This window comes from Onychomys torridus, chromosome 18 (assembly GCF_903995425.1).
Source record: "Onychomys torridus chromosome 18, mOncTor1.1, whole genome shotgun sequence".
In the NCBI taxonomy this organism is placed as follows: Eukaryota; Metazoa; Chordata; class Mammalia; order Rodentia; family Cricetidae; genus Onychomys; species Onychomys torridus.
In genome coordinates this window covers 29,255,175-29,282,894 of record NC_050460.1, presented here as the reverse complement: position 1 = coordinate 29,282,894, position 27,720 = coordinate 29,255,175, and the positions used below count along the sequence as shown (strand labels likewise).

General features: G+C 47.0%; 1 protein-coding gene across 1 annotated transcript; it reads right to left on the bottom strand.

The window, feature by feature from the left end:
* Positions 1 to 20,022: 20,022 nt before the first annotated feature.
* LOC118569377 (serine protease 40-like) lies at positions 20,023 to 24,746 on the bottom strand. The gene is made up of 5 exons (XM_036167144.1): positions 24,566 to 24,746; positions 23,721 to 23,883; positions 22,730 to 23,004; positions 20,935 to 21,104; positions 20,023 to 20,346 (listed from the first exon to the last, which is right to left on the bottom strand). Exons 1-5 carry the CDS (start codon positions 24,744 to 24,746, stop codon positions 20,023 to 20,025), a joined length of 1,113 nt encoding a protein of 370 aa, XP_036023037.1.
* Positions 24,747 to 27,720: the final 2,974 nt, after the last annotated feature.

Here is a 27,720-nt window from a genome sequence, read left to right as displayed (position 1 = left end):
TCAGAAAAATCTATAAACTGTTTTTTTTTTTTTCCCAAGGCAAATATAACATGCAAGTTCGAGACTGGGCAGAGCCCACACTGTGGCCACACTGCCAACTCTAGCAGCAGGAAGCTCAGTCCAGACTCTCATTAGGCACCTGCTGGAGTGCACATCTGCCTCATGTCCTGGAAAGAATACGCAGCTGATAGAGAACAAAGCCCACAGTCAGATCCTAGGAGGCTTTCCTGAACCAGGCCATGGCTGGAGTCCTCTTCAAAATCTGCAGTGCGTTTCATAGCCTGTGACCTTCCGTGGCTATTTGGTATGGTGGCTTCCCTCCAGAGAGCAACTACTTTTTCTTGGGGGACTTTGTAGAGACCATCTGCCTGCTATTAACCTATAGAAAAGCAACTACCTCCTGAGAATTCCCTTCTGCATCATGAGAACTGTGAGGAATGTGCCAGCATCAACCATTATCTGCAGCTTGTACAATGAGCGCAAGAGATGCAACAGAGTAAAATTGTGGAAAATCTCCATGCACGGCAAGCCTGCCCCACTGCGGCTGCTGTAGGTGAGACAGTTTTGTGCCATGGAAGCCCCTCCCTGGACCTGCAATCCATGAAGCAGATTCAGCACAGGATGTGACCCACAGATGTGCCTGACCAGGTCCCCCTGCGTGACCAGCTATGGCCTGACTCTGTCAAGGATGTTCAGGGCTGAGTCAAGAGTGACTACCAAATGGGGTCTCCTCTGGGGCTGAGGTGGAGGCTAAGAAGTTCCTGCACAAACTCTGCTTAGACCTTAGCTGCCAAGCACAACAGATGGCGGAAGTCAGCTGCGTGTTCCTTGTCAAGTGGCAACTATTGGACACTTTCTCACTTCCACCACTGTAGTGCGTTTGTTGTCCAGGCAAGCAAGGACAAGCGCTGCATGTACTCCATTCAGACTCTCAAGCCCACTCACAAGAGGATGAAGTACAGACGGTTCAGTGGCTTAAGTCCTAGAGCCCTCTCTGTCACCCCATAATGCAACTTTTACAAAGTCAAGTGATGGCCTTCATGTGCCCACTCCTCTGCCTTACATAGTGGATCGATCGATTGTATAGATGGCATGCTGTCTTGAGTCTCAGAGCTCCCTCAAGCCTGCACATCCCCGGGGACGTGGAATGTTGCTATCTTTTTCTTTTCTAATGAATCGGCAACGGTATACACACCTTCCTGTATGTGAAGTCACTACAAGCGGGATCCTGGCACTTGAACTGTATTTCAGCGCAGGTTGCTGGTGTGAGGGCTGCATGGCTTCAGGGATGGCAGCCAGGCCCTGGGACAACCCATCTGGTCTCTTGAATAAAGGTCAAAGCTGGATTCTAAAATAAGTAAATCAACCTCACAAATGTAAGAGATAAATGATAAAATAATAAGAACTGGTCTAAATGTAGAGAATCTTTTTTTTACATGCTTTGTTCCATCTGAAAGGTATTTTGTCACAGTTGAGTTGGGCTAAATTTATTCTTGGAATGATAAAGGTGCTGCTCGACATTAACCATTGGTCTAATGTAACAATGTAACAGATAACAATCCTGTTGTAAATAATGCTCTGAGATTGTTACAGGAGCTCCCTCTTCCCCAGTGAGAAACTCAGGAGCATTCAGTGGTAGAGATAAAAGGGCAGACTCTCACTGGCTCTGCTTAAGCCTACAGCTCCTCCCAAGGAGGTCCACTGTGACAGGTACACAGTAGCTTCCACAAGGCAGGCAGCATTGTCTGCCTGATTCGTGTGGTCTTTTCATCCCCACCCCAAGGGAGATTTTCTCCGGAGCTGAGCAAATTTTACCAAAATTGAGATCTCAGGTTTCTAGTTAAAACAGTTTTATCTTTAGTAAACAGAATCTGCTGCCCATACTCTTCTCCAGAAAAAGAGGAGGGGACAAGCAGGTCCACACAAGCAGAGTCAGCAGGGTGGTTTAGCTCTGTGGTCTCAAATTGGAATCGAGTTCCTTACTCTGTGTTCTTCTTCCTGTATCTCCCTAAGTAAGTGCTTGTTAGTAAATTCATCTTATTTCTATTTTGGGTTTTTAAAAAACACGTCGGGAGGTTGGAGATTTAGCTCAGTGGTAAAGTGCTTGCTTAGCAAGCGCAAGGCCCTGGGTTCAATCCTCAACTCCACAAAAAAAAAAAAAAAAAAAAAAAAAAAAAAACCACGTCAGTAATTACTTCTCATTATCAAGAGACTTTAAAATCTAATTCAGCATGCATGCATGTACATTATAAAATTGTCAAGATAAAACAAGCATTGTTCACCAAAAAAAAGGCAATGTTAAATTTAGAATCTATGTGTTTGTTGAACTCTTTAGACTCAATATTTATGTTTGTAATAGAAAAGTGGTGGGCTCAGCCAGTAAAGGCACCTCCTACCAAGCCTGACAACCTGAGTTCAACTCCTAGAACCTACATGATAGGAGAGAACTCTACAAGTAGACACACACACACACACACACACACACACACACACACACAAAACTATTGTTTGACACTACTCCAGGGGTAACATGAACAAACATCTACTCACCCCAGATGTGGAGTTGACCACACACCAAAGTAAGGCTATCGCCAGTGTCCAAATCAGTGAACCAATGAGTGGACTGGTGTCACTTAAAGGAGACCAGATGAGAGGTCACTTACAGGAGCAGAAATGATTACAAAGCAGCTGCCATCACCCAAAGCCCACCCCAGCATGGGTACAACTTGCAGGCAGCTGAACAGCTTGGAGAGTATCTTTTTCAAGCAGCTCAGCTGGTCTCAGAGTGCCTCCCCAACAGTCCTTTGGGAGGGAGGAGCCTAGTGAATCTGCTCAGTTTCAGGAACTCCTGAGGCTTCTGAGTTGCTTGTTTCCTGGGAGTCTTCCTTTAGAACAGCCTGAGTTTCTTTCTTTTTTTTCCTTTTTTGAGCTGAGGACCGAGCCCAGGGCCTTGGGCTCTACCACTGAGCTAAATCCCCAACCTCCAGCCTGAGTTTCTTTCTTTTTTCTTTTTTCTTTTTTTTTTTTCCTTTTTTGAGCTGAGGACCGAGCCCAGGGCCTTGGGCTCTACCACTGAGCTAAATCCCCAACCTCCAGCCTGAGTTTCAGTGAGCTTCCTCCCAAGATTTTTTTTAATTCAGAGGAAAGTGCTAAACAATAATAAATAAATAAAATTTAAACAAGAATGCTTTTGTTTTGATTTGTTTGTTTTTTTTTTTTTTTAAATAGTCTTACTATGCAGACCTGTCCAGCCTAAAATTCACCAGATAAATCAGGCTGGCCTTGAACTCTCGAGTGATTCTCCTGCTTCTGCTTCCTGAGTGCAGTATGTACCACCACACCTGGAAAAAATGTTCTGATGATGTGAGCAATATGATGTTACATAAACAAGTCTCTGACATATTTAACATGATAGAAATGACTTTAGAAATTGTACTTGTTTTGTAGTTTTCAGATATTTTTGATAAATATACAACATCTATCAATGACAACTATCATCTGTCTGAAATATAAATACAATTTTTTTAGGTCCTTTGTAGTTGGATACCTTCTCTCCAGCCCCCGCCAAGCCCTGTTAGTCCAACAACCCGTTTACAAAATAAACACACAGACATTTATATTATTTAAATTGCTTGGCCATTAGCTCAGGCTTACCATTGTCTAGCTCTTACTCTTATATTTAGCCCATTTCTATTAATCTATACTTTGTCACGTGGCTTGTGGCTTACCAGTACCTTATCTCTTTCTTGTCATGGTGGTGGCTGGCAGTGTCACTCTCCCAGCCTTTACTTCCCAGAATTTTTGCCCTCCTTGTCCCGCCTACCCTGCCCTTCCTGCCTGGCTACTGGCCAATCAGCACTTTATTTATTTTACCCAATCAGAGCAACACATTTGACATACAGAACACCCCACAGCAGTCCTTCAGTATTTTTTTATGTTTTATAAAATCTTTATTGACAAATAATTCACAGTTCACATGGTATATAATTTGCCTGTTTGCACAATTTGATAGGCTTTAGTCTAGCATCCTCATAGGCCCATGACACCACTCCCTATTTAGAACATAGCTGTCTTCAATTTCATACACACATATAATGTATGGTGATTACATCCTACCTTATTTTTTTAAATGAACATAATGTTTGCAGTTATAACCATTTTTAAGTTCAGTGGCATAAATTACATTCAAGATATTAATTACACTCATGATATTCACTAATTATACTCATGATATTAATTACATCTGTGGTATTCATTGATTACATTCACAGTATTCATTCAATAGCTATATTTAAATCTTTTAAGAAAATATATGTAATTAGGTTGACCGTAATCAAAATGTCATTTATAAGGATTCTCTTAATGCTTTATAGTCAAAGCAATTGGACTTTCTGAGAATGTTGATCTATTAGTAGTAAAATTTGAGAAAGTATTACTTTAGAAAACAGGATTTCAGTTTTTATTTTTAAAAAAATTATGGCCAGGTGTGGTGATGCATGCTTTTAATCCCAGCACTCAGGAAACAGAAGCAGGCAGATGTCTGATGGTCAAGGCCAGTCTGGTCATAAAGAAGTCTATAGCAGCCAGGGCTACACAGAGAAAAACCCAAAACAACAACAACAACAAAAGAAAATCATTTATGATTTCTACTGATTTTATATGTTTTTTTTTAAACAGGATTGATGCTCATTTAAATTTTTGTTTAGGTTAAAGTCTGTTAATAGCCACAAGACTATTAATATTTGTAAAATAAAAAGTTTCCAAATGAAAAGGTAAGCCTGTGAGTTGGCTTGGTAGGTAAAAGTTCTTGCTTCCAAGCCTGATGACCTGAGTTCAATTCCCAGGAATCCATATGGTGGAAGGAGAGAACTGATTCCCACCAGTTCTCTGACTTCACATGTGCACTGTGCCATGCATGTATGCCAGCATGAACACATGTGTGGTGATATTTTACTTGTGCTGAAATGTGGTAATATTTTATTTGTATGTTAATAAATTTTGCCTGGAGATCAGAAGTAATAGCAAGCCAGTAATACAAAAATCAGGCAGTGGTAGCACACACCCTTAATCCCAGTCACTTGGCAGGCAGGATCTCTGTGTGTTGAAGGACACACTAGGGAACAGCCAAGCTTGGCGACACATGCATTTAATCCCAGTACCAACCATAGAGACCTGGAGCTCTGTACAGACAGGCAGAAACAAGGAAGTGATGTAGCTGGGCTAATAGCCAATGAGAGGGCAGAACAGCAAGGCAATAAAGGCGTGGGTAGACAGGAAGTAACTCATCTTTTGGTAGCTGCAGGGCTGGAGAGGTAAGGTTGGTGGCTCCCACTATTTCCCTGATCTCAAAGGCTTTCACTCCTATACTTGGCTCTGTGCTTATTTAATAAGATCATTTAGAAATTCATCTACACACATGCACCCAAAATGAATGCACACAAACTCAATGCAAACTACATTTTACAAAGCGAAATATGAATTTAAGGAATTTTGCAAGGTCAAAAATTTAATTTTAAAAAATGTACAATTAGAATGCAATTTTCTTGTTGAAAACAAAAAGGCTTTCTTACAAATATCATTCTGCTCTTAGTAACATTTATAAAAAGGAATTCACTTAGAAGACAAGCATTTTTGTTTTATTAAGATAATTGTGAATATTTTCTGCTGATGTGTTTAGGCTTTTGACTACCTAGAAACAAATTCTTAAACTGGAAAAAAAAATTAAGAAAGAAAGAAAGGAGGCTATAGAGATGGCCCAGGAGATGGCAGAACCATGTGATACCTGCCAAGGAGACCTGCATACAGAAGCAGAAGCATCCCAAGTTCATCCCAAGCTGGCTGTTGAAGGGGTGGTCGATTCTTCCTCTTTGGCTTCAGAGAACCACTGAGAACAGGAAGTGCATGACAGGAGAGCCCCTGTATGGAGGCCCTGAAAGGCTATGAAACTGTGAAAATAAAGCTTGGATACATTAGACACACCAAGAGCACTGGCTGCTCTTCAGAGGACCTGTACTCCATTCCACCACCCACATGGCAGCTCACAATACTTTGTAATGTCATGAGATGTCTGCTAAAGAACAGCCACACACGTGGAGTGGAACCAGCCCAAGAGAAAGTTGTATGTTGCAGGCAGCAAAGCTGTAGCCCTGGGTAGCCTGGAACTCGATGTGTACATCAGGCTGGCCTCGAACTCAGAGAGAGTTGTCAGTCTCTGCCTCCCAAGCATTGAGATTAAAGGTGTAGGCCATGCTAGAGCTACACAGTGAGAGCCTGTCTCATAGAGATCGGCTTGCCTCTGCTGGGATTAAAGCATGTGCCATCACTGCCTGGCAACAAACCTTTTTTTTTTTTAAATTATTTTTCACATGAAATATGATACTACTATGTTACATCTATATTAAAGCATCAATCAGCTATATCTATGTTATTCAAACTTCAACCATAAGTGTAAAAATTTTACATGTTACAAGTCCAAAGCCAACATTGTCTTGGACTATCTTTGCCTTTTTGATATCTAGTCTATTGCTTTTCTGTGTATGTAACAAAATTTTGGGATCCAAAGCTAAAAAGCTATTTAAGGGGATTAACTTTAAAAAGAAAAAAAAATTGTTTTGAGAATAGATAGCCCTGGCTGGTCTAGAACGCTTTATGTAGATCAGGCTGACACCAGACTCACAGAGATCCATTGCCTCCTGAGTGCTGGGATTAAAGCATGTGCCACCACAACAGCCCTTAAAAACAAAAAACAAAAACAAACAAACAAAAAAAAACCCCCTCTATTCAAACACATTTTTCTGGCAGGAGGAGGTGGGAAAAAAGTCATGCCTTTTAAGTTAGGCATGGAAAAGAAATAGACAGTTGATTAAGAATGAAAAGTCGGGGTTGGGGATTTAGCTCAGTGGTAGAGTGCTTGCCTAGCAAGCACAAGGCCCTGGGTTTGGTCCTCAGCTCTGGAGAAAAAAAAAAAAGAATTAAAAGTCAGCCAGGCGGTAGTGGCACACGTCTTTAATCCCAGCACTCGAGAGGCAGAGCCAGGCGGATCTCTGTGAGTTCGAGGTCAGCCTGGTCTACAGAGGGAGATCCAGGACAGGAACCAAAACTACACAGAGAAACCCTGTCTCAAAAAAGAAGGAGGAGGAGGAGGAGGAGAAGGAGGAGGAGAAGAAAGACAGACAGACAGACAGACAGAAAGAAAGAAAGAAAGAAAGAGCACCCCAAGAATGGAAACAGGCTAGTGAACAGAGGAAAGGGCCAGCCAGCCCCAAAAGCATTTGGCCATACATCACAAAGCCTTTAACAGAACACTTCCTCTCTGCTCACATTCTTCTGGCTGGTCTCCTGCGCTCTGCATCTCAAATGATGCCCCAAGAGAGAAAGGCTTCCAATCTCCCTCAGGACCTGATATAGTCCTGCCACCCCCCACCACACACACACACACACACACACACACACACACACACACACACACACACACACACGTTTTTCAGTAGGGAAAAGCTGTGGCGTTCTGATGCACACTACAACATGCACGAAACTCACAGCATTCTGCAGCCTGGCGTGAGCTGAGCACAAAAGGACAGACATGGGCAGAAGATTGGGTCGCACGTGAGGCCCTGGGCTCATGCTCAAAGTCACAAAAAGAACCCAAAGGACAAACACGGTATGTCAGATAGACAGTAAGTAGCTCAGCCAAGCACCCAGGAGTTTGGATAAGCCACATTTTTCTGCCCTCTGACCCCAAGGAACTCTAAGCCACACTCAGAGAACCCTTCACACCTACTCTGTATCAGGCCATTTCCTCAGGGATAGTTTTAGGTGCTGAGAGGAGGGCAGAGGACAGCAAGCCATCCTGTCCTGGGCCAGGGAGGTCCCAGTTCCCACACACTGAGAGTTAGAATCCCCCCAGGAGGCGGGATTGGTGGCTCCAGCCTTATCTCTTTACAACTGATAACAAGAGACAAGGCCTCTCCTCCTCTCCCAGTCAGCCATTCTGCCTGCTGGCTCTCTGTCTTGGTGGCAGACATTCAGCAGCTCTGTCTGAGGTGACATGCCAAACTCCTTTGATGGGGACTAAATGGCTGAGCCTGGACCACAGAGGCCTGCTGCAGAGCAAGTGACAGGACAGTGAGAAAGTTTATCAGCAGTCTGTCACCCAGGCCTCCCTCTGATGCTGCTCAGGCCCTGGACCCCAAGCAAACACTGGAGGTGGGACCTCTCATGCTGCTCCTTGTCTCTCACTCCTGTCTGCCAGGTGAGGCATTTCCTTCCTTCATCTAGTTTCCATCAATACAGTGTGGGTCTTCCACACCTCCTCTGAGCAGCTGGACATTGGCTCAGGTGATACAGTTCCTGCCTAGCAAGCAAACAGCCACAGGAAACAACAGCAAGGCAGACCTGTGGGTGCCACAGTGTCTGCGAACTGCTTTTTGTAACTCCATGAAAACTCAGCCCAGGAGGCAATAGGATTGGCCAGGCTCACACTCCCATAGTGAGTCTGAATTCACTGGATCAATTCCCCAGCTCTCATGTATGCACTGAAATATATTTATAAAACTTTTAGTAAAAGAAATGAGGGGTTGGAGATTTAGCTCAGTGGTAGAGCACTTGCCTGGCAAGCGAAAGGCCCCGGGTTCGATCCTCAGCTCCAAAAAAAAGAAAGGGGAAAAAAAAAAGAAGAAATAGTGTGGAGGAGAGATTAGATTTGAGATGGCTCCTGATTCCCCGAGTATTATCTGGGAGTTCCCATGACACTCTGCACAGTGAACAATTTTATTTGTTTGTGTTTGTTTGTTTGTTTGTTGAGATAGGGATTCTCTATGTAGCCCTGGCTGTTCTGGAACTCCCTCTGTAGACCAGGCTAGCTTTAAACTCACAGAGCTGCCTGCCTATTCTTCTTGAGTGCTGGGATTCAGAACTCAGCACAATGAACCATTTTGAAATTTTCTTTGCATTTCTTACAAAGAAATACCCTCACTTCCTTAGCATATGGATGATTTTCTTCATGTAGAAGTTTGTATTAGTTGGTAACAATAAAATGTCCTTGTTTTGTCCAACCAACTGAACTGTGTTCTTTACCAGTAACAAATGTTACATTTAAAGGTGAAATTTGTGTGTCCCTGAAGTCCTGAGGCCCCATCCTCTCTGTGGGTTTTGCCCACTGTGTTTGCCAGTCTCTGTCTGCTCCTGGAAGCTCACAGAGCCCTGCACTGGGAGGTCACAGGCTAAGGAGGCTCACCAATTCCTTCCTGGGGAACAGCCTGTTTGATGAAGCTCACATTTAAAGGAAAAATGGGTGAAGTCAGTGCTGAACACTATTGCAAATGTGGAGGAAACAATATTTTTAAGAAATGAGTTTCCACATTAAAGTCACAGGAGAATTTACCACGTCTTTTGCAAAGTGTCCTCTTTTATGATAAGGATAGGGCTCAGGTCCTATCTTAGCAGACAGAAAACCTGAGGAGCACCAGTCCCAGTTCATCCACTCTGGTGATTCCGGCTGCAGCCTGCAGCATCTCTGCTCAGGCAAAAGGGATCATGCACAGATGGGCTGTGGGTTCATCCTAATGTCTCCATGGTCTTTTTCTCAGTGATCTACTTGTCCAAGGGCTTAACCACTCAAGGTTCAGCTTCCTCACCTGTGACATCAGGGAAGAACACTGTCTCCCCCAGAGAGTGCTGTGCACAGCAGAGGGCAGAGGAGGCTCCATGTGTGGAGGCAGAGGAGGAGGCAGAGCCTGCAGAGCCCCGCTTTGCCCTCCTGTTCAGCTTCCAGGACATATGGGAGCACTCCTCAGCTGCTGTGTCCCACTGACCAGCCCTCCTCTCCAGCTGAGCCCTTCCAAATCTCCCAGTACAGGGACTGTCCAACAGTCTCAGCGTCCTATGTCCTGGAAAGCCCTTGGGTTCATGTTGGGATTTCAACCTTTTCACTTTCTTGTTTGTTTTCTAGTGAGGTTAAAGAGGCCTGTTGTCTGGGTCCCCACTGGTTTTCATCAGGGATTGGCCACCCTGCTGTTGTCATAGCTGTAAATGGCACTGGGGAGGCAGGCAGCCTGGCCCCACCCCCACCCCCACAACTCCCAAACAGCCACTAGTAGGACTAGCCAGGAGTGGTCCCCAAGAAAGAAGAATGAATGCTCATGAGCCCTAATAACTAATGAAGGGCTGGAGGTGGAACTCATCACTGGAGCCCTTGACTAGCATATGCTGGGCTCTGAACTCCATCTCCAGAAAAACAAGGAAAACTCCAGTGCAGCTCTGTAGCACAGTGATAGCATATGTATTAAGAATGTTCTAGTCCCTGGGTTTAATCTCTAGCAACAAACATGAAAAAAAAAAAAAAAAAAAAAGTGCTGGTGTGACAGTCTGAGTCTGAGACGGACCCGGGCCAAGCTGCTACAATTTCATTTTTCTCTTCACAATTATTTATTTCTTATTTTTGTGCACATGTGTGTCTGTGTGTGCACATGCCATATATGTGCAGGTGTTCATGAAGAGGGCTTGAGGAACTAGAGCTACAGGCTGTTGTCAGGCACCAGACATGGGTGCTGGGAACTGAACTCTGGTCCTCTGCTAGAGCAGCGAACACTCCTAACCACCCAGCACTTCCTAGTCTTCAGTTTTCTTCTTTAAACAATGCATCTGGCAACAATAAAAAAAAATAAAAAATAAAACCAAACAGGCCAACAAATCAATGAATAAATACCTGTAGGTAGACCTAGGGGTACCTGCTTCCAAGCAGCTCTAAACTTGTGTGTATAACCAGTGTCCAACCATCCCCAGACATGCTCTGTGGGAGGCTTTGTCTTGGTGAGCCTGTAATCCCAGCACTCGGGAGGCAGAGGCAGGTGGATCTCTGTGAGTTTGAGGCCAGCCTGGTCTACAAAGCGAGTTCCAGGACAGCCTCCAAAGCTACAGAGAAACCCTGTCTCGAAAAACCAAAAAAAAAAAAAAAAAAAAAGTAATGGATCTCTGGTTTCTGGTGTGCCCAAAATTCTAGCTGTCAGGAATCTTCCTCAATCATTCTTCTACCTCCTTTTATTTTTAATTTTTTTAATTAAAAAAAATTATGTGTGTGGGTAGCTTGCTTACATTCACGTTTGTGCACCATATGTGTGCCTGGTCCCCATGGAGGTCAGAAGAGAGTATTAAGAGTTACAGACTGTCTTGAGTCCCCAGGTGGGTGCCGAGACTCAAACCCTGGTCCTCTGTAAGAGCACCCAGTGCTCCTAACTGTTGAGCCATCTCTCTAGCTCATTCCATCTGATTCTTCAGGACAGAGACTCTTAATCAAACCCAGAGCTATCCAATACAGCCAGTCGTAGTACGCCAGCTTGCTCCAGTGTCCTGTTTTTACCTTCTGAGCTAAAATTATAGATAAGTTGCCATGGGATGTCTTTCAATATGTGTGGCTCCCATTGGACAATAAGTAAAACTGTTTTGGTCTATGGCAAGAAAGCTTGCAGTCAGGGAGGAAATCCAGGCAGAGACACCGAGAGAAGGGCAGAAAGAAAGAGATGCCAGCTGCTGCTGAAGAAACAAGACGCCAGCAGACGGGTAACGCCACGGCCATGTGGCAACATAGAGATTTATAGAAATGGGTTAATTTAAGATGAAAGAGCTAGCTAGCAAGAAGCTGAAGCCATAGGCCATACAGTTTGTAATTAATATAAGCCTGTGAGTGATTGTTTTATAAGCAGCTGTGGGACCTCGGGTGGCAGAGTTTCATCCAGACTGTTGGGCAAGGTGGGGCTAAAGAAATTTCCGTCTATGATGGGCGGTTAACAAGCCCATCTGGTGTCTACATGGATGCTGAGAGTCCAAAGTCCAGTCTTCTTACTTGCACGGCTAGTGCTTTTAACCTTTGGTCTGTCATTACACAGACACACAGGCACACAGACAGACGGACAGACACACGGACAGACAGACAGACACACACACACACACACACACACACACACACACACACTCATCCAAGCCTGCTGGATATATACTTAATGTGTTTATAAAAAAAAAAAAAAAACTTTATTCATTTTTATTTTATGTGCATTGGTGTTTTGCCTGCATATATATGTAAGGATACCAGATCCCCTGGAACTGGATTTACAGACAGTTATGAGCTTCCATGTGGGTGCTGGGAATTGAACCCGGGTCCTCTGGAAGAGCAGTCAGTGCTTTTAACCTTGGAGCTGTCTCTCCAGCCCCCTTCGTGGGTTTAAGCATCCATCAATTTCTCTTGAGCCTCCCTTGGTTGAGGTGTAAGGACCGGTAGTCCGGGGTTCTGGCGTGCTAGAACATACCAGTTTCCCTAAGGAGCCAATGGTGAGGCAGCTCTTGGCCTGGAGGGAGCCTTGCCTTAGCCCCAAATGGAGTTGGCCTGTGAGCCAGTTCCCTCCACTGCAGCCTCCCTTTGAACAGGAGTGGGGTGTCCCTGACGAACTGCCGCCTCATCCTCACCCTCCACTGTTGTGTGATCACAGCAGAGAGCAGTCGGGGCTGGGTGGAAGTGGCTAGCCTGTCCTGAGTGATCCTGGCCACTGGAGGAAGCCAGTAGAAGAAGCTCCCTATGGTTGGGCCCCACCCCAGCTTCCTGCGCCACAAGCCAGCATCCAGCTGTGGAGCTGACCTGGGAAGACGTGGGGTGGGCTGGCGTCATGGCAGTGGGTCTTGCTCTTTCACGTCATTCACCCTGGGGACGTTAGCCCCAAGTTCCTTCGTTGCTGGAACTTGAGTTCCTCACCACTCAAGACATTACCCGTTAGCTGCTCTAGGCTGGGGCTCCAGACATGGGCAGAGCCAGCTTTGGGGACACAGGACTCAGATGAATGAGGCCTGCAGTCGAGGGTCTCCTGAGGTAGGGAGGAAATCCTGCAACCCAGTCATGGCGGCGGTGGGCAGAACAGGCCTCGAACAAGGAGTTCAAGCCTCAGCGCCAACGATTTGGAAACTCAGTGTCATTTTGCACCACTCCCCCTCCCGCCCCAAACTCCATCCAAGTCTGTTCTCCGTTCCCCAATTCAATCTGGGGCCTGGAGGGCAGAAACCGCAGGGGCTCAGCCAGCCAGCACCTCTCGGGGCCCCAGCCTGGTCTAACCTGAACTATCAAAAGAAGAGCGACCTCTGGCCTACACACACATACACGTACACAAATAGTGTAAAAACTACTCTGAGGAAAAGATGTTTTGTTTTTTCTCCTTTAAATCCCTTTATTTGCTCTGACTGAATCGCACACAACAGTCACAGCCACCGACAGCTGCAGAGTCACTGAGGACTTTCCCTGGTTCCTACAGCCGTCTTCCTGCAGCTGCGAGTCCCGGAAACCCAGGTGTGTCCGACCCGGCCGAGAAAGAACTGTTTTTGTTTTGAATTCAGAGCGCACCGAGGGCACCACCACCCGGCGCGCTGCACGCCCGGCCCGGTGCGGTGCGCTGCCATAGGGTCTTCAGAGGACCCTGGGCCCAGGGCAGGGACGCTGCGCCACCCTCTGGGGGCCATATCACTACAATTCCCAGTACAGCTTCATCTCTAGGTGACTCTCCATTCTCTCTCTCTCTCTCTCTCTCTCTCTCTCTCTCTCTCTCTCTCTCTCTCTCTCTCTCTCTCTCTCAGTTAGGGTTGCTGTTGCTGTGAAGACACCATGACTTCGGCACACCTCTTATAAAGGAAATCATTTAATTTGGGGAGGCTCACGGTCCATGATCATAGCAGGAGCCATGGTGGCTGTGGGCAGACACAGTGCTGGAGCAGCTAAGAGTCCTACATCATTCAGGTAACAAGAAGTCAACTGAGGTGGTGGTGCACGCCTTTAATCCTAGCACTCGGTAGGCAGAACCAGGCGGATGTCTGTGATTTCGAGGCCAGCCTGGGCTACCAAGCGCATTCCAGGAAAGGTGCAAAGCTACACAGAGAAACCCTGTCGAGAAGGAGGAGAGAAGGAGAAGGAGAAGAAAGGCATCCATCTTGGTACCCACTAGCTGATTGTCTCTGACTCTAGTCCCTGGAAGATAAGTTCCCGGTAACCCCAACTCAGTGAGCCCCACCCAACAACGTACAGCCACAACTATCTCCTTGTTGTGATATGACTGCTTTGATTTTCCTTCTGTAACTTGCTCATGCAGATATCCACAGATCACTGTGAGTAGCCTTAACCGCTTAACGCGGCAGAACAGAACGGTTTTTGCTTGTTTGCACCGATATTGAAGGTCTTCTTGTGGTTTTCCCTTTAAAAATCCTTCTCCATAACCCTCCTTCAAAGCAATCTCAAATTTGGCTCAGAGAGTGTTCGTTTCGCTAGCAGCTAATCAATAAACCTTTTAATTATAATTGGATGGAGCCTATGGCCTTCTCCCAGGGGTCACAAACTACATAACAATTCCACTAGCTGAGCTATTTTTAATACAGCCAGACCTTAATTTCCCCTGTACAATCTCATCTATTAACCCCAGATGAATTAGCAGGCCCCACAGAATTTTGTTGCTTTCTCCTAAATCTTGCTTTACCCGGGACAAGGGTTCATACACCCCTCTAAGAGTGGCTGGGCCCCCATGTTAAGGGTTAGAGTAAGTCAGATGGTAAGACTGAGGTCTAATCCCCCACTGCCGGAGTCAACCAATAGAGCTGATCAATGGTGTACTTGGGTGACTGAAAGTCATCTGTCTGCCCCATAGGGTAGCCCCTGCTGTTTGACCAGGTCAGGGAACGCCAGGACTCTATGAGATCTCCACACTCTGTTCACTCCCTCACCCTAATCTCCCCACATCTCTCTCCCCACTCCCTCCTCCTCTTCACTCCTTGTCTTCCTCCTTAAGGCAGAACCAAGACAGAACTCAAGTTCTGTGCAGTCAGGACTCCTGAGCTCCATCAACAACCACTAGCTTGTCTTGTTGTTCTAGCACAGTAACTGCAGCAGGGTCGTTTATAGAGAACATCAGTTTATTGGCGTTCAAGGTTCTGGCACATAGATCTGGTGAACAAGCAGGTGAAGACCCCTCTGCTATCAGGACATAGTAACAGACGGAGAGAGGCATGCTTAGAAAAGGTCTCTGAGCCAGGCAGTGGTGGCGCACGCCTGTAATCCCAGCAGCACTCGGGAGGCAGAGGCAGGCGGATCTCTGTGAGTTCCAGGACAGTCTGGTCTACAGAGCTCGTCCAGGACAGGCTCCAAAGCTACAGAGAAACCCTGTCTCGGGGGAAAAAAAGAAAGAAAGAAAGAAAGAAAGAAAGAAAGAAAGAAAGAAAGAAAGAAAAAGAAAAGGTCATTGAGAGTGAAGAGGGACATGGAGGGATAGGCTCACACTTCACAACACGCATGTTTGGGACTAGCCACTGCCACAGGGTCGAAATGTTTCTGTTCTATAGACAAGTGTGAAGGTCACCCTCTCTCCGTGCTTTGGAGTGAACTCAGGGCCTGGTGGGCATGAAGCAGTAGTTACATCACAAACCCACTAAAAGGTTTTCCTAAATATTCTTTGCTCATTGTCTGCTCTCAAAGCCATTTTGGAATCTTTCATTTGAATTTTAAATATTGTTTTCATGTCTCTGGCAGTGGGTCCAGAGAACTGTGTTGGAAGAGAAACTCATCACCCACAGCTCTGTGGCCATTTGTTAGTTAGGAAAGCCCTAAATGAAAAGTGGATGTATTTTATTCTTGCCATTTAAAAAGCCTGAATAATCCATGTTCCTGCTTTCCTTTATTTTTCCTTATTTGGCTTTGAAACAAGGTCTCTTTTATCCTTTAATTTGTAATGTAAATAAGAAAAGAATGACTTTGGACTGACCTCTATCTCCTGAGTACTGAGATTACTGGATTGTACCACCATGGCTGACAGTTTTGGTTTGGTTTGGGTTTTATTTGATTTGTTTTGGTGTTCTGATTTGTTTCTTGAGATGTCTATCAGTTACTGCCTTATTGCTGTGAAGAGACTCCATGGCCATGGTAAGGCTTATAAAAGGAAATATCTTATTTTTTTAAGATTGATTGATTATGTATACAGTGTTCTGTCTGCATGTGACCCTGCAGGCCAGAAGAGGGCACCAGATCTCATTACAGGTAGTTGTGAGCCACCATGTGGTTGCTGGGAATTGAACTCAGGACCTCTGGAAGAGCAGCCAGTGTTCTTAACCACTGAGCCATCTCTCCAGCCCAGGAAATACCTTCTTGAGGGCTGATTACAGTTCTGCATTAGTCCATTATCATCACTATGTAGCCCTGGATTCCTTAAATGTAAGGTAAATCTTTCTCAGCTCCCAAATGCCAGGATTATGAGTGAGCCACCAAGTCTGGCTATGCTTTGGCTCCCTAGGGATGGTGCATTGATCTTTGCTGTGAACAAATCCATAGGCTAGAATTAGATTTTCCAAGAGGGATATACATCCTGTGCTAAGTATAACCACCACAAATGGAAAGAAAACACCCAAAATTGGAGCCAGAAGAAAGAGATTGGTACATGCGTGTAATCCCAGTACTGCAGAAGCTAAAGTTGGAGATTGGAGTTTGAGGTGAGCCTGACCCGTAGAGTAAGATCCTGTCTTAAACCAAAAATGGTGACTATATAACTCTGTTGGTAGAGTGCTTGCCCTGGGTTTGGTCCCCAGTACCACACAAATCAGACATTGTGGTGCATTTCTGTAATCCTAGCCCTCAATAGTAGAGTCAAGAGGATCAGAATTTCAAGGTCATTCTCTCATCCTTGGCTACAAAGTAAGTATAAATCCAATCCTGGCAACATCAGATCCAGACTAAAACAAGCAAACAGACAAACCCTGTAGGAAAAAGTTGGGTCACTGTAGGAGAGGACAATGTCAACCCTCAAAGGAGATCTTAGGAGCCTTAGAATCCCACCTCCTTCCTCTTCCCCCTGGCTTCTCTATGCAGTGAACAGGCCTCATCTGCTGGTCAAGAATAAGACCGATACCACAATTCAAAACCAAATTTAAAGCAAGGTTTAATTAAATTCTGACCAGGTGTTAGGATTCTGCCACCACTCCAGCTGCATGACCACACATGCACAGTTCAGCAGCTAAGCACGGGGTCTTGTGTTTATGTCATCAGTGTGCGTGGTAATTACATGCATGCAGTGTGGTCACACAATCATCACATGCGTGGCGTAGCTCCATAAGCTCACCTGCGCATGTTCACAAGAATCCTTAAGAAGCCGGACACAGACTCCTCCTTCTTCCTCTCTGTTCTCTCCTGCCCCCACTATCTCTCTGTCTCTGTCTGTCTCTCTCTGTCTCTGTCTCTGTCTCTCTCTGCTCTCTGCACAAGCTTCTTCCCCAGGCCTGGTTCTTCTGTCCCTTCCCCTTCTCCTAATAAAGCTCTGATACTGGTTTGGTTGTAGCTCATGCCTCATGACCTTTCCACACAGTAACCAGCACTGCTCAATATTTTTAAAACAACACCAGGTCCACCTCTGGTTTTCCAGAAAAAGAATGACCCTGAATCAAGGTTTTCGGGAGCTGAAGAATGTCAAACCCACAATTCACATTTCTCATCAGGTCCAATCAGGGGCAAGCATACATCCTGACGTATTTCCTGCCTGTGAACCTCTTGCCCACATGTGATCAAGCAAATCTGGTACAGAAGGGTCAAACTTGTTTAGGGGAGTGAAAACACGTAACTTGTTATCTCCCATAAACAACAGCCTCCAGCATTTAAGGAACTATCTGTTCTTGGGCCAGGTACTTGCAGATCGGAGGCATTTTTGTTTCATGGATCTCTATGGCATAGTAATTAAAACTTAAAATGTAACGTTGGCTCTCACACTGCCTGTGATACACTATGCCACTTCAGTCAGAGTGACAAGCCAACACACCAAGGGCTTAAACTCTTGAAACCATGAGCCAGAATAACAACCTGGCCGCTTTCTACATGGGTATTTTGTCACAGTGATGGAAACTTAGCAATAGAGCCAGAATGGGGATTCTAGGCACAGGAAAAGAAAGGAGGGAGGGAGAGAGGGAGGGAGGGAGGGAGGGAGGGAGGGAAGGAGGAGGACCTGCAGAGAGGGAGGGAGGGAAGGAGGAGGACCTGCAGAGAGGGAGGGAGGGGCAGGATGCACACTGGGGAATCTTGACATTAGCAGCAGAGGGCTTTGAACTGGGCACAGCATGCTGATCATGTATATAAGAGTCACTTTGTGCCCACCTGCTGGGAAGGGCCTGGGATATTCAAACAGGCTTGGAGAGGATTGCTCAAAGCACCTGGATTTCTCCCAGGGCATCATGGGTCTGCAAAGAGCCCAGTGGCTCCCTATCTACAGTTGATGTTGAAGGGTGGAGACTGTGGTGTGGAGCCCTAGTGAGCTCCCATACAGACTGAATTGGATGTGGTGACACAGATAGGTCCCTGGGGCAGCTCAGTGCTACCCAGTCATTCCCAGGTCTGCCCAGCCTCAGCCAATGCAGGCTGAAGCAAGCCCACAGGACTGTGGGATGGGCTTATCAGGCAAGGGGGTGGGATTTGGAGGATGGAGGTGTAACACTAGAGTGGTCGCTGACCCTTGCAGAAGAGCTTGGAGGATTGCTATTGAGATGCCAGACCTCATGTTATTCATTAAGAGGCACCATTTACCAGGTGAGAAAAGCCTTGAGGTACAACAAAACCCATTCTAAGAGTTTATTAGGGGAACAGAAGGGATGTGCATAGGCCTATGGGAAGGATTGTGCAGGAAGAGGGAGGAAGGATAGATGGAACCTGCTTTTGTAGGTCCCCCTGCACATGCGCATATGGGCTTACATAGCTACACCATGCATGTGCATAGATCACAGGATCACGCTGCACACAAATTACGTGATCATGCAACGCATGGATTATGTAGGCCATAAGGCCCTGGGATGGCTAAAACCTCTGGACAGCACATGTGTGGTCATGCAGCTGGGGGTGTGGCTAGGAATTCTAACAGTTGACACTTGCAGAAGAGCTTGGAGGATTGCTATTGAGATGTCTGTGGTGGGTATTGTGTTCCCTGAAAAATTGTGTGTTCTCCGAAATAAATGTATCTGGGGTCAGAGAACAGACAGCCACTAGATACAGAGCCACAAATGGTGGCTAGAAAATGGGAAGAGTAAGCCATAGCAGAAGTTGGGCAGTGGTGGAACACGCCTTTAATCCCAGCACTTGGGAGGCAGAGCCAGGGGGATCTCTGTGTGTTCAAGGCCACTTTAGAAACAGCTAAGCATGGTGACCCATGCCTATAACCCCAGAAACCCAACATTTAATCCTAGGGAGTGGGGGCAGAAAGAGAAAGGTATATAAGATGTGAGGACCAGGAACTAAGAAGAAAAAGCATGTAGTGAGAAAAAGCATGCAGTTAGTTAAGCATTTGGTTGGTTAAGCGTTCAGGCTTTAGAGCAACACAGTTCAGCTGAGAACCATTAGGATGAGGACTCAGAAGTTTCCAGCCTGAGGAAACAGGATCACCTGAGGAACTAGCAAGGTGAGATAGCCGAGGCTTGTTCTGCTTCTCTGATCTTCCAGCAATCACCCCAATAATTGGCCTCGGGTTTGAGTTTCATTAATAAGAATCTTTAAGATTCATGCTACAGGTATCAGACCTTGGGGACCCTCCCAGCTCACTGTCAAACTCTCTAGAAGCACCGCTGTGACCTTGGACTTGCAAGACGCCCCTCATACCTAAGCTGGGGCTTGCTTCAGGAACACAAGCTGTTCTTGTGTTCCAGTGGCTCATTCTTCTGAAAGAACGCACAGCCTTAGGGGGCAAGGGAGAACTGTAGTCTCTGAAAGCCAGCTCCCTGAATGTCTCAACTGCTGTTCTAGCCCAGGGAAGAAGTAGCCTTCTGATACTGAAGAACGGGAAGCCTGATGGGACTAAGCGGGTGGGGTGTGCTGATGGGACACAAGAAAAGGGATCCAGAAGTTCCTTCAGTTGTTTTATTCTGTCAGGCCTGGAGCAGGGAGCCTCAGAGAGACAGGTGAGTCCAGAGATGGGAAGCATTCAGAGTGGTGCTCAGTGAACATGATGACAGACCTCCATAGCTGGCATGGATGGTTCTGTGGGCCCATCACGGAATCCGGAACCAAATGGATTGCAGGAGGAGGATCTGAGAAGACAGTGTGGTTATGCAGATCCTGGGTTTCATGGTAGTGCCGGTGCCAAAACTCCTCCAGCCTATCAGCGTGGGGGCTTTTTCCTCGGGGGGTGCCAAGAAGGGGTCGGCATCAGGTGTTTCTTCCTTTTTCTTCTTGATCCAGTCAGCAAAGTAGGAGACTTTGGTGAAAATGTTGGGGCTGGAAATTGACTCTAGACACCCTGCGGTCCAGCTGGCCAACCCTATCACATACCAGGAACCATCCAGTAAGCAGACAAGGGGACCCCCAGAATCTCCCTGAGGAGAGAGAAGACATAACCAGTAGGTCCAGGAAGGAAGAAACACACATTGCCCAGGGTAGAAAGGACTCGCTGGGGACCAGAGATCTCTACAGCTATCTTGACTGGTGCCCTTTGGGTCCATGGAAGGACGTTTTTGTTGTTTTGTTATTTGTTTGTTTGAGACAGGGTTTCTCTGTGTAGCCTTGCACCTTTCCTGGAACTCACTCTGTAGACCAGGCTGACCTCAAACTCACAGAGATCGGCCTGGCTCTGCCTCTGAGTGCTGGGATTAAAGGCGTGCACCACCACCACCCGGCTGTTTTGTTTTTTTTTAATTAAAACACAGGAGACCTCTCCTATGTCAGGATCTTCAGGGTGGAGTCATAGAATTCTACGCAATAAAGCTGCAAAGGGATCTTTACGGTACCCACCTGGAGCAATCCTAGACTTTTAGCATGTGGACAGCAACCCTAACAGCTGAACATCTGCTGTCTGTCTCACCCCCATGGGAGGGGAAGCCTCTAAGGACACAGGGGGTGGCCTGCTGGCCAGGATTAGGGAGAGGACTGAGCTCCAGGGCAGTGTGTGAGCCACCCTCACTTACTCGGCAGATGTACTTTCCATTCATGACGTCCCCAGCACATATCATATCATCTTTTATAATTTTATACTGAATGGAGTTGACTTCTGGAGTCTGGAAAAAGGCTTCACACTTCCTGTCATCCATCAGGAAGACCTCTGCATCCTGCAGAGGGAAAGGTGCCGCCAGAAACTCTGTGGGAGGGAACTCTGTGCATCAGTTGTGAGATGCAGCTGACAGAAGATGTCAGCTCCTCTTCCCCGGATGATAGCTAGCAGAGATGGTGGGGTGGGGGGCAGCCACCTTAGGCCACAGTGGCAGGGAAGGGCTCACAACAGGCATGCAGGGACCAGGGGAAATGGCATTCAAGAGCAAGCAGAGGGGCTGTGGAAGACAGGAGCAGGCTGGAAATCAGGGTGACTGCAAAGGTCCCGGTGTGGGGGTCCCGGGCAGAGCCTCCTCACCAGGCGAGGGGCCTGAGACTGCACCCCGAGGACACAGAAACCCAGGAAGGGAACTGAGCTTTCAAACAGCTCTGGCTGCTCTGGGGGGCCCAAGCTGGACACGGGGACGCTGAAGCCTGCCTGCAACAGTGACACAGGACATGGGCCAGAAACATTTAAGAGTGTGACAAGAAGACTGGCCAATCACAAGGAGCAACTGGACCTGGAGACGTGAGTTCTGTTTCCAGGTCCTCTCACAGATCTGGCCTGGGGTCACCTCATGGCAGCCGAGTGACAGCAGCATTTCAGGCAGGGGCCACTGCGTGAAGCAGACCCAAGCCTGGCCCAGGCCCAGCAACCATGGTCAGGAGAGGGCATGACAGAAGATGGCTGAAGGTCCAGCTCTTCGGGAGGCCAGGTTCTCTGCTCTGAGCGCTGCCCCAGCCCACACCTTCACTCTCTGCTCCCACTCTCATCCCATGGCCGGACCTGGAGACCCTATAGCCCTGACTAGGGCTTAGAGAGTGAAGGACCATCCTTTCTAATGCTGGTGAGTCTAGGAGCAGGGATGGGACCTAGCCCTGACCTCAGAGAAACATCTGCCTGCTCTGCCAGATTGGGACCCTAAGTTTCACGTCAAATTTATATTCATTTTATTTCACTTGCCATTATACTGTCTTAAGTCGAAAGCATCCAGTCCTGTGTAAAATCCTTGCCAAGGAACTCTGTGTCCTCAATCTAAACATCTGCACTCATCCCTACTATCATCAGCAGGCTCTTCTGTGGCCCAGGACACTAAACTCTGAAGACGCTGAATTCCTGCTGCGTAGTGTATGCGGAGAACCTGTGCATATCTTCTTGCACACTTGAAATCATCTCTGACACAGGGCAAATGTGATACACAGAGTCACAATACCATATTGTTTAGGGAACATGGACAAGGAGGATGTCACTCCCCAACACTAGCTTTTGGTCCACAGGTGACTGGATCCATGGATTCATGGATGGGACCCACATGCACACAGGTTGTACAAGCTGACAGAACAGGCAGTCTTCCCTTGCCTTGAGGGTTGGGTAGTGAGATCGACAGAGGTGAGTGTTCCCCAGGTAAACACCCCAACCTGCCCCATGCCTGGCAGCCCTCATCTTCTTAAGGATACCCCGTGTCTTTCCTGGCCAGGGTAGAGCAACCCCTGTTTGGTGAGAGCCTTGCAGTGCACAGGGTCAGCCACACTCAGGGCTCTGGAGTCAAAGAGGCCACACTTCTGATCTGGAAGGTGGAGCTTCGCTTTTGAACCAGAAACTGAGTTTCACAACCCCAGGAAAGGCCTCCACAGTCTCTTGCCCTCCCCTCTTCGCCTGGTCTGTGTACTCACCATCCTCTCTGAGCATCCCCCAGCCGCTTATCCAGCAGGACCTATCAAGGGGTACCTTTGTGGTGTTCTCTGGGACGCAGGCCGGCAAGATGTGGGAGTTGTATGTCACAGGCCTGTGCAGCTGAATCAGGACGATGTCGTTTCCCTGACTGTAGACCTTGTTAAAGTTCTCGTGCAAGATGAGCCTACTCACTGTCAGCTGTCGGCTGTACTCAGTGGGACTGCCCAGCTGGTGGTACCCTAGCAGGATCCGATAGTCAGATGGCTTGCGGGACCTATTAGAGGGCAGTACCTCTGAGTGCAGAGTGGGCACTGTCACCCTGATTGCCCACACACCCTGCAGGCAGCCTTGCCCCATGTCCCATCATGTCCTCCTCTCCTAATACCAGGATGGTCCTTCTCTTGAAGGGCGGGATGACTTCCAACAGCCTGAGGACTTTGGTCCTTTGAAGGCTTCCAATCACTTCTCCAGCATACCCTAGTGTCCAAGGAGCTGTGGGTTTCATTTTCATTTTACATATACATATATGTGTATATATGTGTGTGTGTGTGTGTGTGTGTGTGTGTGTGTGTGTGTGTGTGTGTGTTTGAGGTACATCCAACTGCTCTGCTTCATCTTGGAGGAAGAAAGACTGCTCACTTCCAGCCCTGACCAGACCCCTCTTAAGACTTCATGAGAATAGCTTTTATTTTTATTTTTATTTTTTTCTTAGCTTCTAGGAATACCTACAAGGAAAAAAATAGGTTTCCTAACTCTGGGCCTCTTCTGTTGTCCCTTGATTTGAGGGTTGGCAATCCGGGTGGAGGGCGGCACTCAAGGGCAGGGCAACAGCACAGACAACTCCTGCTGGCACAGTCTAGTCTGCTATCCCAGAACACAGTCTAGAAGGAAATGGCTGATATGCATCCTTCCTTCTCTCCTTCTCTCCTAGTGACACTCTCCTGCACCCCTTCCCAGCAGAAAGGCCCCAGGGAGGGAACGCATACCCACCTTTGGAAGCAGTGGGCAGCACAGGCTACCCAGTTTTTGTCGATAAGAACTGCTCCACAGATATGACTGCCGCGGAAGAGCAGACTGGCCTGCCATGGCCACCGCCCAGGTGTCGCCATCTGACCGCCAAAGATCTTCCCTTGGAAATTGGTCCTGCCACATACTGTGGAGACAATCCCAGCCGCGAGGCACCTGCATTCAGGATGCATGTGCTTGGTACGCCAAATGTCAGCATCAGCAGGCCCCAGGGGACGCAATGGCCTCTCCTCTCCCTTTTCAGATAGGCATAGCCAAGGTCAAGAGTGGAGTGGCATGGCCCATGAGCCTCCTGGATGGCAGGGGTGGGGCGGGGCGGAGGTGTAGTGTCAGGCTGAGAGCCTCTCAAGCAAGGCCCAGGGAACAGAGAGAGGTGCAGGCAAAGGGGAGGGCGCTGCCAGGCTCCCCTCAGACCTTATTAACTTGAGGAGTACAGCTCTGAGAAGCCCAGAAACTGAGGCTGACAGAGGCCATTATTGTTCAGGGCCTTGGTCTTTTGGATGGGTGTGCCCTCCTATCTCAACCCAATGAAAAGCATGGTATAGCCCTCAGCCAGCCTAGTGCATGACCTTGACCCTGAACTGAGGGAAGGGGTCTGGAGATCAAGGAAAATCAGTCAGCAGCAGATACGAGTATCCTGTATTGACCCCCCACACACACACACACCTTCAAAGCTTCACGCTCAGTGTAAAAGCCTGCAGACCCTCACCCTCACCCTCCTTTTCCCCCCACCCCCGCCAACTGCCTATGTTCCAAGGGGAAGAAGGGACATGACCATCTGAAACCTGCCTCCTCTTTGGAGCATTTACCTTCCGACCGGTTTGAGGGGCCTTTTGGTGTGGGCCGGACGTCCAATGTGACTGGGTCTCTTTGCGGGGTCGTGTAGTCCTGGGCATGCAGTGGCAAGAGACTGGAACAGAGTAGGAGGGCAGCCAGCAGGCAGGCTCCTCTCCTGCCCGGGCCCAATGGCTGGGCCCTGGTACCCGGCATCTGGCCGGCCTGCCCCTGGGTCCCAGACAGGTCCAAAAGCACGTGCTGACAACTGCTGACGCTGGCAAACTGCCTCCAGGGGACATCTCTCGTCCACCCCACCTCGCGGAGCTGAGCAAAGGTGCTGAAAACCTAGGTCCAAGGGAGGCAGTCAGCCCTGGAGCAAGTTTTGTCTCTTCTCTGGCTCCCCCTGGAGGGCAAAGGCATTCACCGCATCCCAGACTGGCTCAGTTTCCCAGACTAGCAAGTCGCCATCTCATCGAAATTCACAAAGTTATCAGCTCCCTCCTCCGATGGTAACCAGCCATTACTGCCCTTGAGCACAGTTCTAGAAACTAAACGTTCCCAACGTGCCTGCTTGGACTAGTATTGGTAAGTTACGTTCATATGCGAAAGGTAGGTAGGGTAATGAGGAAAACAACAGGGAAGGTTCTGGTTTACAGTAGGTTTTATGCCCTATTGGGCGTACTCAGTTGGCGTTCAGGGCCTGAGGAAGGCATTCTCTGGGACTCACAGCTCTGCCCTTGGGATTCTTAACTAGTTTTCCTTTTTAACATGTTATCCTGTTTTTGGTTTGGTTTGTTTGTTTAAATCAGAAAGCAGTACACATTTGCATGTGGGCACTTCTATAAGCTCCCTGCCATGACAATCAAGGCAGGTTGGGTCAGGGTGTGCTTTCACTGCAGCCACAGCTGTTTGAAGCACTCCATGGTCATTGGGTGTGTTTCATGATGAGGCTTTGCTTCATCAGACAAGCAGCTGCCACGTATTAAACACTTCCTCCTCTGCCTTGGCCACCTGAAGAGACAAGAGGGGGCCAAGTGCTCTGAGGCATACCCACGCCTTGGACTCCGAAGGAGACCTGCCTGTGAGGAACACTCCCTCTCTTGAAATGTTTCTAGAATGGGCACTGAGAAACTGCTTTTACCAGAAAGCATTCTGTAAGTCCACCTAGTAACTGGGCTCTCGCTACACAGAGAATGAGAAGTAGTTTATTCTGAAGCAAACATCCCTTACTATGGTCCAGGAACCCAGACTCAAGTTTCCCTAAATGGCATGTCCCATGGTAAAAGACATTGCACGAACTTCAGTCACAGAACAAAAACTAATACGCCAATGCGTTTACTAAATATAGAGGGGAGGGTATTTTGTAGGCATTGTAAACTGAAGTTCCTAAGAAAAGCCACATTAGTGTTAGAGTCTACAAGGCTGAGTGTGTTGGTTTTTTTGTTTGGTTGGTTGTTTTGTTTCGTTTCGTTTCGTTTGGGCTTTTTGTTTGTTTGTTTGTTTGTTTTGCTTGCCCTGTTTTTGTTTTTTGTTTTGCTAACTTGATGCAAACGAGACTCATGTGGGAAGGGGGAAACTCAGTTGAGAAAAACATGTCTGTATCCCATTGGTCCACAGGCATGCTTGTGTGGGGTTTTCCTGATGGTTGATTGATACAGCAGGGCTCAGCCTACTGGGAGTAGTGCCACTCCTGGGCAGGTTGTCCTGGGAGGTACTAACCATGACCCTGGAAGCTAGCCAGTAAGCAGCATTCCCCTATGGTTCCTGCCTCTGCTCCTGCTGAGTTCAGTTCCTGCCCTAGATTTCTTCAGGGATGGACCGTGATCAGGATACATACGCCAAGTAAACCCTTTCCCCCAAGTTGCTTTTGGTCATGGTGTTTATCACAGCAACAGCCTACCAGACTACTGTATTGACTGATAGATTTGAACTTCCAGAATGATTTATCTAGTAGTCACAAGGATGTTAGGTCAGACACAGTGGTGGGAAATCAGTGACTATTAAAAGGGTTAAAGATAGCCCTAAACGGTGCTCTTAAATTCAACAATTTAGAGTATGTACTGCTCTTTCAGAGGACCAGTGTTGTATTCCCAATACCCACACTGGACAGCTCACAATCTTTAACTTTAGCCCTAGGGAATCTGATACCCTCTTCTGGTCTCTGCAAGCAACTACACTCACATGTACATAACCTCACACAGATAGACACACATGCATATACATCATTAAAAGTAAATTTTTAAAGATTTTATTTTATGTATATGAGTATTCTACCTGCATGTATGCCTTTATGACAGAAGAGGGTGTCATAACCCACTATAGATGGTTGTGATCCACTATATGGTTGCTGGGAATTGAACTCAGGACCTCTAGAAGAGCTTCCAGTGCTCTTAACCACTAAGCCATCTCTCCAGCCCAAGTAAATCATAATTTAAAAAGAAAAGTACCTCGGTTTATGACGTTTTTCTCTACAACTTTAAAAACTTCCTTGAAATTGTTACCACATTTGAATAAAGTATTTGAAGTAACCTGAATGAATCCATGTTCTTGAGCCATAGTGACTCATATTTGCTTCCAGAATAAACTTGTATATCTATATGTCTCTTCTGTGGGTTTTAGATGCTATGTTGTATCATTCTTGTAACAGGAATGAATCCTGATCAGCAGGGAATTCAACCAGGTGCTCAGGTGGAAAAGGAGAAACTCTTTGTTAGAAAGATGAGCTGGCTCAGCTGAGGAGCTCAGCTCCGGAAAGACCAACCCAGATTATAAATTCACACAGCGTATATAGGTTTTAGTGCTCACTGTAACAAATTCAGCACTGTTAGATTCAAACTGTGGTCTTCACAGTCCTCTACAGGTGGTCTTAATACCTCGTGGCCACTGAGGGGAAATCCCATTGCAATTAGGCACGTTTGTAGGCATGCAGTTAGTAAGGAGAGTTGTTGTAGTATAGCTGTCTTTTAAGATGATTCTGTAAATAACTTCATTTACAGAAGCAAGCAAGAACGTAGAAGAAGAACTGAGCATTCCTTGTCCTTGACTATGTTCAGTTTAGACTTTTATAATGTAAGACAGCAGTTTAACTATGTTATGTGTGTATTAAAGGTAATAAATATGTAATGTATGATTTTTTCCATATCATCCTTAGCCTTAGGGCTAGAGGAAATGAATGGTCTGCCACGAT

Bases quoted from the DNA above. Each gene is read 5' to 3' on its own strand.
- LOC118569377 (XM_036167144.1), bottom strand. From the start codon at position 24,746: ATGCCGGGTACCAGGGCCCAGCCATTGGGCCCGGGCAGGAGAGGAGCC. The intron at 23,005-23,720 runs GTGGGTATGCGT...GCCCTCTAATAG, and splicing joins GCTGCCCACTGCTTCCAAAG to GTCCCGCAAGCCATCTGACT. The intron at 21,105-22,729 runs GTGAGTACACAG...TCCCTCCCACAG, and splicing joins GGGGATGCTCAGAGAGGATG to AGTTTCTGGCGGCACCTTTC.